Consider the following 13,993-nt stretch of genomic DNA (forward strand, 5'->3'; position numbering starts at 1 on the left):
TCACATTTACTCTGAAGCTCTGTCAACTTAAGTGAATTCAGTTCCTCATTCACACTGGCCACCTTGCAAGGACTTAACAGCCACCTGTGCCTAATTGCTACAGTCCTGGGCAGCAAAGACCCAGGACACTTCCATCACGGCGGAACATCTAGTGTCTGGTAGACAGCACTGTGAAGCAGCCACTCATTGGCTGAATCTGCCTCGGGTCCATGGGTACATAACTTTACAACATTATTACTGTCCCCAGAGAGGTTAAATGACAGAAAGTGACAGACCTGAGACTAGAATCCACGACATCGAATCCCTGGTACAGTCACATCACAGAGCTGATGATTAAGAAAATGCAAATGATACCCGCAGGAGGGAAAAGAGGGAAGCTGGCTGATGAGCAGAAGAATGGGAGGAGTCAAATGCTGCGTTAATACTCACAGAGTATTAACTGTTAACACAGAATATTAACCGTTAATACTCATAGAGTATTAATAGCAATCATTCAGCAGGGAATTGGTATACAATCAGCCCTGACCTCTTTCTGCTTTGTAAAGGAAGTAAGACAAGGGTTTTAAAGCCTGATGACAAAAGGGAATATAAGGATGCTGAGTCTCAGATCTGCCTCTGCCACAGTTTTATAGCCTGGGAACAATCCCTTCTTCTTTCCTTATTCCAGCCTCTGACCATAATGGCAAGTATCCATTAACACCTTCACTGTTCTGAAGCCTTTAGAAAGTCCACAAAAAGTAAAGGCTTTTAACTTGCCCTCCAAGTTAAACATAGTCTACTTCAGCCCTTAGCTCTTTCTAAATAGAGTTGGTGATATCCCTTAGATCTTCAGGGTTGAATTTGGAGGAAAGTTAAAAATACAGAAAGCTGATGACAAAATGGCTTTCTCATCATGGACAACCGAACACTCAAGAGTTGGTTTGTTGTGTGACCTGGAAAAGGACATCTGCCCTCTCTGGGATTTGGGTCTGCGTGTGCCTAATGTCAGCTTCACAGTGATGGCTCCCATGGTTCCAATTCAAGTGAGTAGTGGGGTGGCAATAGCACCGAGGCAGCAATCAGCACCGAGCCCTAGGAGAGGCTGGTACAGGAAGGTAGTTAAGAGCGTAGGCTCTGGACTCAGAACCTGGGCTCCAGTCTCAGCTCTACCACTAACCAGCCAGCTACTTAACCTACTGCTGAATAGGGATGGTCACATGAGATCACTCACATAAAGAACTTAGAGTACTAAGTGCACAATGAATGCTTCATAAATGTGAGCTAATGCAACCACCAGTCCTAGCATGAGTGAGCTCATGATTTGGAGCCTCAGCTCGGTCACCCATGAGGTCAGGTGACTCTACTAACACTGGATGGTCACTGAAGTCTCACCCAGCTCTGAAATGTTAAGGAACTGCACAATGCTGGGTTAGTCACCTAGGAATGTATTCTGGAATATGTACCTTAACTCACTGTCAACTGGGAAGCACCATGTACCGCGCAATATTGATAGAGTAGAGCAAAGGGATTCCTCTCCTAGGACACATGGTTGTGCCAAAAACACAGCTTCCAGCCTGCCTGGTTTTGTGCCACTGAAGTGAGTTATTCTTCCAGTGCCAGCCCCTAGTCTTCACGAACGCTCTAGCCCACTCAAAAAGAGAAGGGAGACCTTTATCAAACAATGAGCTGAAGGAGGAGAGAAGCTGGATGGCCTGCCCAGGCCCTCCTGGCTCTGAGTCTGCCATCCCCCTCCCTCCCTCACATTAACCTGAAGGACAGATGGTACTTCATGATATGACTTAAGTGAGGTCAGATGTGCTCAACTCTATGACAAGAATTAAGTGGAAACAGCAACAGAGGCTTGTGTGATCAGGATCTTCTCTCAGATTAGAGATGTTCCACTTCATCATGACATTTTAAAAGCAATCTAAAAACTTGTCCTGTTTTTGCTACAAAGGACATACAAGATAAGCTTGCTTCACAAAAATATCTTTTAAAAGCGGCTAAACTTTTCTCTTCTCTTAAAGCCAGGATCACAGGGCTACAAAGGGAAAGCCGACTTCCTGTCCTAGCTGGACCAGACAACAACTGAACCGCAAATAAAGTCTGACGCTGGAGAAAGATAATGGGGGAGGGCGGGGGAGAAGGCAAGAGAAGCCTTCTCTTGGGAGGCTCGCACTAACATGCTGGGGGAAGAAGAAGACAAGAGGAGCCAACCAAATTAGCACAAGTAGCCCCAAGGGTTCAGATAGCAGGGGTACCTGTTTTGCCCCCATGCAAATTGTGGCAAATGAGTTTTAGCTAATTCCAGAGATGGGAATCAGGTATTTAGGAAAGATTGGGAGCAACCAAAACCTCTTCTAGTATTAAATGTCTTTACTCTGAGTTAAAGCCCTCTAGAAAGAGAAAGAAGGTAGAGACCTGAGGAAGCAGCCAACCAGGAATATCTGCCCCTGCTTTCTCCCTGCTCCCTCACAAGAACACCCCACACGAAGAGGAAGATAGCACACTCCCACATGGCAAGTTACCGCCCTCTTCAGCAGCCTGGCTGGGGCATGTACAGCAACAGGGGACTGAGGACAACTCAGAGAGCCCATGTGATTAGTCAAGAGAGCCCCAATGGTGTTACAAAACATCTTCCCTTTGGGTGAAGAGACACTAAAAATACTATCTTTTAACTGCTGAGGTAACACGAGGCAAATGACCACGTTCAGAGAAGGAACTCATTGGGATTCTGGAGTCTGTGGTTTTAGACCAGCAACAGAAAAGCTGACTTGTGCACTAGAGAAGACAAAGAACTTAAGAGAACAAACATATACTTACAGAAATATGCTGGACACCTACAGCCCTATGCCCGGAAGCTCTTTCTGCTATTTCATTGTGACTAATGCTGGTGAAGCCTACCTGTGTTATTCTAAAATGTCTAGAAATCTACCTTGAAAATTAACAACAGTCTTGAACACAATATATAATCTCACTTAGTTGGGAATATAAATTAAAAAGTACGAAAGCAAGAAAAACCACCTCCATGTCCAACACTAAAGGAGTAGCTTAGTGAATACAATGCACCAATATAATAGAACATCATGTGGTCATGAAAATGCTCATGAAGGATACACATATTCGTGATATAATATAAAATAAAAAGCAAAAGACAAAGTTCTGTGTATACTATGATTGCAACATGCACCCATGAGGAGTAACACAGAAGATAAAAATGCAAAAAAAAAAAAAATCATTTTGTTAAGTCAGTGGGATATTCAGAATTTCTTCTTTAATAACCCCAGATCTAGATGTTCTTGAAATGTTCTTACATTAACTTTCTTTTTTGGGCAATATTTTGGTAGAAATTGAAAATCAGGCTTGAAGCAGTTGTGCAGAATCACGGTTTAGACTTGAGAGAAGACTTAGCAATCAGATAGCCTGCATGTCTTATAGCTGAGGAACCTGAGGCCTCGCTCGGGAGGGTTCATGGGGTGCCCACAGTGCACAGTTCATTAACACCACTGCCCTTTGTCTCTGCAGCTGCAGGATGGAGAAGTGTGAGAAGCCAAAAGTGCTGAGAAGCTATTCTGTGTGGCCTGGATGCTTCATACTTGATAGGGTCTGGCTGTTTGGAATGTTCTATAGCTATGCATTCCAGTCCAAACAGGCTTTTTAATTGATATGGTTTTTTGTTATTACATCTTCAAAAATAGGTTTTTGAAATGTTCGTACTTCACTGAAATAAGATGTTTCACGTGGCAAATGCCACAGAGAATTAGCACAAAGCCCTGAAGGACAGGTTAAATGCCTCATGGAACCAGAAGAAACTACTCTTCCTCTACCTCTGAACTCCCCCTGGAGCCAGCCTCTTCCAGCCTCTCCTACACAAACTCTGCACACAGGTGACCTGCTAAGTGCAATGCAAACATATGGGCTGGAAATAAATACCGTTCATATGCAGTCACAACAAAATGAGCACCGTTCCCTGACACACGTATTCCCCCTTGCCCTCCTCTCCAACAGTCTAAAATTAAGCACCAGAAAGTAGACACAGCAGTCTTTGGGGAATGGTGGAGAGTGGTGAGAAAGGTGAGTTCCAAATGGAAATAAAGAAAGGGTCTGGACCAAATTCCCCTGCTCCCCGTGGCAGTGGAGGGTGAGGAAGAGGAGGAAAAGTTGGGGAATAGGATAAGAAACACCATAAATAGTAATAAAACAACCTGCTATTAAAATTTACAAGTATAATTGAAAACAATCAGTTCTAGCAAAGTCCTAAAATCATATACCAATTAACCTTATGCAGAAAAGATATGAAAGCACAGAAAAAAAACAAAAACAAAATAAACTCACATAAATACATTTAAATCAGAGTCATAGTGAAATGCCTCTCCTCAATCCCACAATCACTTCAAAGTCTCCAGGGAAGGTAAAAGAAGCCCGAGTGCTCACAGATGAAGAGGCTGCATCATTTAATAGGCTGACCATGCAATGCTAAGTCACAACAGATCACAGAAGGAGAAAATAACTGAGTGAGCTTGAAGATCAAAACCAGCTTGTGTCCTTTGAGCATGACACTCTCTAGGGGAGATGAAACCCCAGACAGAGTCAGGAAAAGTGAAGCAAAAACCAAGAGACATCTAAGGAAAGCATGAGATCTGTGAATCAGAGACTGCTGGCTCCTATGGGGCACAGTGTAAAGAAATCTGGCAGAAAGCAAGACATATGTTACTGGAGGCTAAGCCAGGCTTGAGAAGAAAATGGGGCCAGGAGAGGAATCAGGCCCAGCGTCACTGCCCCAACAATTCGGGCAGGGAGAAGTTGGTGTCTAGGCAGTTAGAGCACATTTTACCTAAACAGACCTACCTTCTCTAGAGGAACCACTCTGAAAAAAGCCAAAGACTCATTCACAGAGAAACATATATACCTGAGTCAAAGCATCATGAGCTGCAGGCAGAAGATAGGAGCAAAGTCCAGAGTACCTTAGCACATATTAAGGCAAATTACTGGAAAAGTAAGGTATATCACATTCTTTCCTTTTCAGTTGCTCTGGGGCAACAGTGGCCTATGGGTAATTCTGGGCATTGGATTAGCTGCTGAGTAGGCTTTTCCTCTAGGCTGGACTAGACAGGGCCAGAAGGTCTGCCAAACACAGGCTACATACAAAGACAAGTGAGATTCTTGGCTGTCATCAACTTGCTGGAGTTGGCAAATCAAAGCAGTCCACCCTCTGCCTGGCTCCTACTCAGCCCCATCCTATAACAAATCCTTAGATAGAATGCTGCCCAACATTAAATCAGAAGGTCCTGGGAAGGCATTCGGTTTCTTAGCTCTAGGAAGTTCCTTCCATACAAAGATCCAGGACACCAGCTTCACCCACATCCCTAAAGTACAATGAGAAAGAGAATTGCAGTGGCTTGAAGAAATCTGTTCCAGGATAGGCATTAGTCTGTTCCCTTGAGGAAGTTCATTTAGGGATGCGTACCAGTCTGTTCCTTGAGGAGATGCATTCTGGGATAGGCACTATTCAGTTCCTATAGCCACTATTCAGTTCCTATAGCTGGTATAGCCACCAGTCTGTCCCCTTGAAGAGGTCCATTCTGAGATAGGCACTAGGCTGTTCCCTGAGGAGGTCCATTCTGGAATAGGCACTAGGCTATTTTCTGAAGAAAGACCATTCTGTGTTAGGTACTAGTCTGTTCCCTTGAGGAAGTCCATTCTGGGATAAGCAATATTAGTTCTACTGAGAAGTCACTCTGGGATAGGCACTATTGCTTCCCCTGAGCAGGCCCTTCTCTGATGGGCATTAGCTTGTCACCTTAAGGAGGTTTATTCTGGGATGGGCACTAAGCTGTTCCCTTGAGGAAGTCCATTCTGGAATAGGCACTAAAGCAGATCTTTTTAGGGTAGGTACTAGTCTATTCCCTGGAGGTTGTTTCTGAGATAGGCTAGGCTGTCCCTTGAAGAAGTCCATTCTTGGATAGGCACTCGTCTGTTTCCTTGAAGAGGTCCATTCTGGAATAGGCCCTAGTCTATTCCCCATGTCCAACCTCTACCTCCCTCCTCTTTCCAGCAACCAACCCATAAAGTCACTTCTGATTTTCCAGACTATGATCAAATGCTAGACAACTTTCACATCATTTATCCCTAAAACACTCCATTCTGGTTCAATTTAAAATAATAGAGACCTATGTTTATTCTAAACATAGAGGCTTGGACTGGATAATTTAAGAAGTTCCCAGGGAAGTCTCAATATAATAAACCAATATATTTCTTCTCACAAAATGATACAGTTTTTAAAAATAAACTATAAAGCCAAACATAGTCAGAAAGTGAAATCTAGATTCCAGCACTTTGATCTGGAAAGAAGTTGCAAATCTCCTAGAAATTTAAATTAGATATTATAGACCAATTTATTCACGGGTTCTCTATTCTATCAAGTCACAGAAGCCACCAAAAAAAAAAAAGAAAAGAAAAAAATTATTTTTATTTTAAAATTTATACTGGTTTCAACCAATGCAAATAGAGTAACATCTTATCTCTTAACTCACACTCCTGGGTGTGTAGTCAGGGAGGAGGAATAAAACACAACGTAAAAAAAACCAAACACCTAGGTTAATCCATACAGATTTTCTAAGAAACACACTAAGAAAACGTCTAGTGTAGTATCATGGAGGCTCAAAATGAAATCTAAGGGAACAGACTGTCACACTGGGAAATGATCATTTGAAAACACAAATAAACATGCACCTGCTATCAAATAACCCACACTCATATGCATATGAGTGAAATGGCTCTCTTCAGACTTCTACCTTACTTTTTCGCAAGGACATGCGAAAGTAATTTCATAACTTTGCTATGAATTATGACCATCGCCGTAGTATTTTATGCTGTATCTACAAATAAACTACTCTTCTCACTCCCACATCCTTTAGAGCAAATATATAATCAATTCACTTCACCACCTTGCTGGGCCTCAACTCTGCACCTGAGACAGCAGGTCAACTTTCCTGCTCACACACTACAACTGTGTCACTCCAACAGGCTCTCGCTCAAGAAAGCCCCAGGCACTGGGTGCCCTTTGGGAAAGCAAACAAACAAAGTGTCTTGTCTTCTACTTACATGTCATGCAGACCAGCACGGTGCGCACGAACAGGTCTACGACCAGCTCCCAATGCTCGGGCACACGGGACACGAAGAAGGGGATGATGATCTCAGCCGGGACGTAGAACTGGAGGGCGTAGGTGAAGAAGATGCCGACGGAGTACAGCAGTTTGACCGACTGGTACAGCCTGGGAAGAGAGCCAAAACACATTCAAAAGCCTGCTCAGCTTCCACTGCACTAGCAGCGAGAGGGCACAATGGTCTCATGGTGAAGTGGTCGTATCTCTCCGAATCAAAATGCACATGGTCCTTAGGACCTACCAATTTCATGTCTAGGGATTTATCCTGCAGATATATTTGCACATGTGCACAAAAAAATGGCATTCAGAATATGTCACTGCAGCATTATTTAAATATGAAAGACTGAAAACACTTTAAATGCTAACCAGTGGGAAACTAGTTCAATAAATCCTAGTGTCCCACCTAGATGTTAAAAAGTAGGAGGCAGAACTACAGGTGCTGATATGGAACTAGCTCATGATATACTATTAAATGAAAAACGTGTGAGGAAACAGTGTCTACAGTGTGCTACAAATTGTCCCCCCCACAAAAGAAAAAAGGGAAAAACACCCCCCCCACACACATACATATGACATTCTTACATACTCTAAACATCTCCAAAAAGAAATACAAGAAACTGGTAATATGGTTCCCTCTGAAATGGGGAACTGTAACACCAGGGACTCCATGGAGGCAAATGGAAAAAACATATTCTGTATACACTTTGCACATCTGGAATCTTTACCAGGGACAAATACACTTTCAAAAATTAAAACAATTAAAATACAGCAGGGCTTTTTATATCCTTCCCCTCCAATTCAGTGCTCCCTAGAATCAGACGGTGACCACACAGCCAAGAAGCAGGAACATATCCCATCTTCCCACTCCACTGCGGCTATCTCCCTGCCGCGGCTTCACATGCGGCTTCTCGGGGAGACCATTATGTCATCATCCGATATCTCTATCTTATCTCAAGCCTAGGACTGTGCAGAGTAGAAAAACAAGTCTGGGGGCACCTGGATGGCTCAGTCATTAAGCATCAGCCTTCCGCTCAGGTTGTGATCCTGGCGTCCTGGGATCAAGCTTCGTGTCAGGCTCCCTGCTTAGCAGGAAGCCTGCTTCTCCCTCTCCCACTCTCCCTGCTTATGTTCCCTCTCTTGCTGTGTCTCTGTCAAATAAATACATAAAATATTTTTTAAAAATCTGATCCATAAGTACTAATGGATTTGACATGATCATTAAAAGGGAAAGCCACTCTGCCCCTTACCAAAGCTCCACTTCAAACAGGACCTTCATGCATTAGGCAGCAAAGAACACAGGCCTCCCCCACCTCATCAGAAATCTATTTAAAAGTGGTAATTATATTGTGTATAGTCTGTGGTTAAACTTAATACCTAGAAGATGTTCTTATGCTATAAACAGGAGAACACCCTGGGAGAGGCTGAGTTTGACAAAAGGTCTTACTTGCTCCCAGAATAGATAATAAAAAGGTTTTGGAAAAATCAGCTGGTGGGTCTATAATTAAACTCAGTACAACACCAAAGCCTTCTGGAGTGCCGGGAAGTCTGGAAAGCAGGATAGTCACCTGCAGGGATGGCTAAATAAATTGCACCCGAGTGGAGGCAGAAAGATTAGAGTAGCTGGGTTCGGAGTATCAGAGGAAAGAAGACAGGTGCTTATCTATGGCTTCGGATTATGTGGGCTGCTTCTGTTCCTGCTGATATTTATCTTCAGTTATGCCAAGCCACCACCTGGCTCTTGAAAGGACAGGAACATTTGGAAATTTAAAAGCAGGCATCAGAGTGAAAGAGAAAGACTTTCTGAAAACAAGAGCCCATTGCAAGGCTACCACTTGGCTGGCCACCCCACAGATCTTGTCCCCAGACCCCTGCTGGTTAGGGGTGCTAAACACCAGCGGCGCTGCTGAATAAATGTTTTTCTCAATTTTCTCCACCTGTCCTTGCACAATGTCTGACTGGCGCTCTAAAAACATGCACAGGCAGGTCAACCAGGCCAACCTGAAAGGTCCTTCTGATCCCCAGGGCACTCAACAAGCTTCTCGGTGTCTGCTCGGCGGCCCTCCACAATGAAATTCTAATCTTTAAAAGAGAACTGTTGCTTCAGACATGCCCTGTGACAGCTACCTTTTTATTTTTCTTAAAGGATTTATTTATTTATTTACTTATTTACTTACTTACTTACTTATGAGAGAGAACACATGAGTGGTGGGGAGGGGCAGAAGGAGAGGGAGAAGCAGACTCCCCGCTGAGCAGGGAACCTGTCACAGGGCTCAGTCCCAGGACGCTGAGATCATGACCTGAGCTGAAGGCAGGTGTTCAACCAGCTGAGCTACCCACATGCTCTGACAGCTACCTTTTTAGGTAGCATTTCAGCATGTCTCAGTGTTGCCCTGCAACACAGTAACCAAAAGCTAAGAAAAGTGAGATACAGAAGGGCTCCCCACAAGTCCTTGTCCATGGTGACACGAAACTTGCACATCAAGCCAGTGACGGCCATGGGAGAGGCACAGCAGAAGCTGGGAGCCCAGCCAATTCGCCCCCCTGTCTCCCTATTTGGAATGTTTAAGGTGAACTGATGGGATACTTGACCCTTCCAGGCTCAGATTTTCAGGGAGGAAGGGAGTATCAGTTACCTATAACCAATCCATTTGGTATACACCTCCATAGGAATTCCTCCTCTAAGCAAAGAAAGCTCAGGGCAGTGTCCTCCTTCTGAAAGCACTAGAAGAGTATTACAAAATGCTTTCTCATGCATAGCATTTGGTCTTTGTGACAATCCCAGCAGGAAGAAATGACTATTCCCAGTTCCCAGAAGTGGGAGCTGAGGCAGTAAGCAGCTGTGACGTGCCCAAGGCCACAGAGCTGGACATGGCAGACCGCCTCTGTCCTCTATACGTCAGTTGCCTCCTGAGAACATCTCCTTGTTCATAAGATGCTCAGTGTTTAGTCCTCCTTTCATTCAAAAGTCATCCCCTGGGTGATGGTCATGTGCCAGGCACTGTGCCACATGCTGGGGTGCATTGGAGCCCTGCCCTCCCAGAGCTTACTGTGTAGGGTGATGACAGGGTAAACAGACCATTACAGTACTACGGAATAAGATTTAGACTAAGGTCTGCATGGGATCCCACGAGCAGAGAAGAAAGGGGCATCTGACCTAGATGGGAATTTGTGGGTAAGACAGCAGAAAAAGTTTCTCAAAAAAAAAAAAAAAAAAAAAAAGACTCCTAGACTTAGTCTTCCTGGCCAAGTAGGAGTGAGGTGCAGGTAGGGCTAGGGCCGGGATGGGACTGATGGGTACCTTAAAGGTTTTGCCTCTACCAGAGGAGCAAAGGAAAGTCCCTCAGGGCTCTCAACAAGGGGATACACAGCTGACTTCAGTCTGAGGTGGCTCATACAGGTAATTCGAGAACCGGTCTGAAGGAGTGAGACTGAGAGAGTGAATGGTCAAAAGATCTCAGTGGGCAGCCAAGGAGGATGGTGCTGGTCTGGGAGGTGGGGCAGGAGTTACAACAGTGGGCTCAAATGAAGTGAGCTGATTTAAGGTATAAGTAGAGGAAAATCCACATTCTGACCCATTAATTAAAAAAACAAAAACAAAAACAAAAACACCCAGTGTTCCCAGGCTTCCATCCTTCCCCACATACCAGCAATTGGGTAGGTTGAGGGTTATGCTCCCTTGGATATTAGCTCCAAATTGCAGGTACCCCAGACACCCCAGACTGATGTAGAGGGCAGTGATGATGGCCATTCCCACGTACAGGATGAGTGGAAATTTCTGGGGATCCTTCATTTTGTTTTCAAGGGGCAGAACCTATGAGAGTAGTGACAGAGAAGAGAAAACACAGGAAAAAGTAATATTAATGGCCAAAATAAATTACAATCTCCTCAGAAAAAGAATGCTTTATCCTCAGGATTCCCCAAAAGCACATATATTTTTACAAGACAGATGAATAAAGGCTAGTTATTTCCTCAGAGCTGGAGGAGATACCCTGCTTCCCTTGTGGAAGAGGGAAGTCCTGAGGGCGAGGACAGGCACAACTGGGCCCCCGGACTCCTACCCAGGCTGGTGCTCTGAACTCCTCCTCCAGGGTCCCCATGGGCTGGGGGGTGCTCTCTGCCCCTTGGCACACCCACACGGCAGCTGCGTGATGCCCACCCAGCACAATGGAGAACAGACCTTGTCTGAGATCACAGCTCTGCCAACCAGTCCAAAGAATGCAAAACATAGGTCAGGGGAAACTGCCACTCTAATGCCCAGAAACTGTTTCCATACCTCTGAAAGGACAGATGGCAGCAGTGAATGTTAAACCTCTGAGTTAGAGAAATGGGGGTGCTGAGTGTGTCACAAGTTAGAGGATGTAGAGACTTAGGCTTGCAAAATGTACAAGAAAATCCACTTTCCAGATTTCTATTCCAAACCACTGACCTTGCTGCCCTCTCCCTCACAGCAGAGGACATTCCAAAGCAAAGCAAGGGACCCTTTGAAGACTGGTTCTTTAGGAACAGGGAACACAGAAGGCGTGACTGACAAGCTTCACAACCTGCTATCAACTGCATCTGGCATGGCTGACAAGGAAAAGCAATGCAGGGCAATGTCTAGCTGCCTCACAAAACATTTTTGATCTTGTCGTGACACTCCTTTTCCTCGAACACCTGCGGCCATGAGGCAGAGTGGGTCTGTGCCAGATGCACCCCAGCAAATGCCACGGGCCTGCTGTAGGGCCGGTGCTGCAGCTCCAGGCCGTGGCTCCGCACTTCCAACCGGGCCTCAGCACCTCACCCCTTCCCCAGCTCAGGGGTCTCAAGCTGCGGTTGATCCACATCCAATTAGAAACCGTTCGCTTTCCTTCCATTACCTTTTATGGAGAGTCTAGAGAGCCAGAGGGAAGGCAGCCCATCTCCACGTCTGCCAGGCCTGGGCCCGTGGCACAAACACAGAGAGAGCACAATGAACAAATTGCAAGAAGGAGCCCTTCACTGGACACACATAACAGCCTTCCAGTCCAAACTAAGAGTCAAAACAGCAGTGTTTTCACTCTTATAAAAATAGAAAACATAGAGAAATCTTGAAGTAACAGGTAATGATGAATATAGAATGACTTCATTTCTAAGCCTTCGCTGATGAAATGATTTTAGGCTCGCAAAATGTACAAAGAGCAACTTCTGTGCTGCGCTGTTAGGGAAAAGTGATCTCTTCAGTACAATGCTCCTTAAGAACCCAGGGTCTCTGGGCAGCTTCCCAACCTTGACTCAATCTCTTCTTTCTAGTCCCATGTACATGGGGCCTCTTTTTCACTGCTGCAATATGAGCCATTTCAGGCCTCAACCCCCGTAGCAGGGAAACATTTGTGTTTGTGAATCAAAGGGAGACATTCTGCCTGGGCACTAAAAACCCCCAAGAAAGAGCAAAAGGAAATGTGTTAAAACTCAGGACAACAACTTACACACTCATCACTTAGAAAGCTTCCCCTATGATGTTAGAGACTTAACCCATTCCATCAATACCACCAGGGCAATTTCTTAGTATTTTGACCAAAAAAAAAAAAATCTGTTCAGCTTCTAGGTTTTCTTAAAAGTATACAAAGTGATAGAGAAATTGAAAGAGGATAAAAAGATTCTATGAAAGGAAAATTATCTTCCCTTTTCCTAAGCTCTTGACCAGCAGAACCAATAATTTTCTTCAAAGAAGACTTCTGGACCTTTACTATGAAAAATATAAATGAAAATCAAATTAGGTACAACTGAGTGGCAGATTCCTCTACTTGAGAAGAATTGGGTGAAATCACAGCAATGATGGGGGAAGCTAAGCCAGGAGTAAAGGCTAAGGTTATTTATCTACATGCAAAAAAATACAGCACATCAATGTTCCAGGACAGAGAGATAATTTGTGTGTTCACTGATTTAATAATAAAATCAATAGTGTGTTTTTTTTAAAGATTTTATTGATTTATCTGCCAGGCAGAGATCACAAGTAGGCAGAGAGGCAGGCAGAGAGAGAGAGGTGGAAGCAGGCTCCCTGCTGAGCGGAGAGCCCAATGCAGGGCTTGATCCCAGGACCCTGGGATCATGACCTGAGCCAAAGGCAGAGGCTTTAACCCACTGAGTCACCCAGGTGCCCCAAAATCAACAGTATTACTAATAGAAAGAAAAATCACTGAATGCTCACTACATGTCAGGGACTATGTGAAGCACTTCATACATATCTTATTTAATCCTAACAACTACTAATCATTAAGTTCACTTTTCAGAAGCAAACAATGAAGGCTCAGAGAAGTTACATCCTTATAAAGGTCACACAGCTACTCCTTGGCAGAGCCAGGACTCACCCCAAGTCAGTCTGACTCTAGACCCTGCATTCCCAATTGCCATGTATTACTGCTTACAACACACACAGCGATGGCTGTACAACACAGGGGGTTTGAATGTGAAAGTTCTTAAATCACATACAATTTAGTTTCAAAAGTTACAGCTAGGAAATTCCTGTGGAATCCCTGAACCGCTGTCCATTAACTGGACAATAAGTTTCAGAAGATAATTTCTAATAACATTTCCTCAGCCTTCCGTCAAGCAGACCTCAAGGACACCAAGAGCAACAGATCATCACAGTGTAATTCTTACCATCCCGATGCCCTCAAATGCAAAAATGGCTGTGCCAAAGAACAGAGGGTAGGTCTTCCAGGGTGCCACCAAGGGAAGGCGGCTGGGGTCTGGGATATTCTGAAAGAGAAAACAAAGTGAAGGTTATACACAGATTCGAGATTTGAACTCCAACATCAGAGAGGTCATACCTTTTCCTAAATCCAAGATCCTGTGAAAGGAGAAAGTCTGACATCTGAGAGATGATTTAG

General features: G+C 44.4%; 1 protein-coding gene across 2 annotated transcripts in view; it reads right to left on the minus strand.

The window, feature by feature from the left end:
- SLC36A1 (solute carrier family 36 member 1) overlaps window positions 1–13,993 on the minus strand; it is a 46,032-nt gene that overhangs the window by 6,013 nt on the left and 26,026 nt on the right. Inside the window, exons 8-11 of one of the 2 annotated variants that reach the window (XM_046000242.1) lie at window positions 13,764–13,862; window positions 10,790–10,956; window positions 7,084–7,253; window positions 5,060–5,345 (exon numbers count right to left, since the gene is read on the minus strand). In XM_046000242.1, coding sequence (XP_045856198.1) covers window positions 5,218–5,345; window positions 7,084–7,253; window positions 10,790–10,956; window positions 13,764–13,862 — 564 coding nt within the window. In that variant the 3' untranslated portion in view covers window positions 5,060–5,217. Of the gene's footprint in view, window positions 1–5,059; window positions 5,346–7,083; window positions 7,254–10,789; window positions 10,957–13,763; window positions 13,863–13,993 lie in introns of those variants that run through there. The other variant, XM_046000241.1, reaches the window with a different exon arrangement.

This window comes from Meles meles, chromosome 3, assembly GCF_922984935.1.
Source record: "Meles meles chromosome 3, mMelMel3.1 paternal haplotype, whole genome shotgun sequence".
Lineage (NCBI taxonomy): Eukaryota > Metazoa > Chordata > Mammalia > Carnivora > Mustelidae > Meles > Meles meles.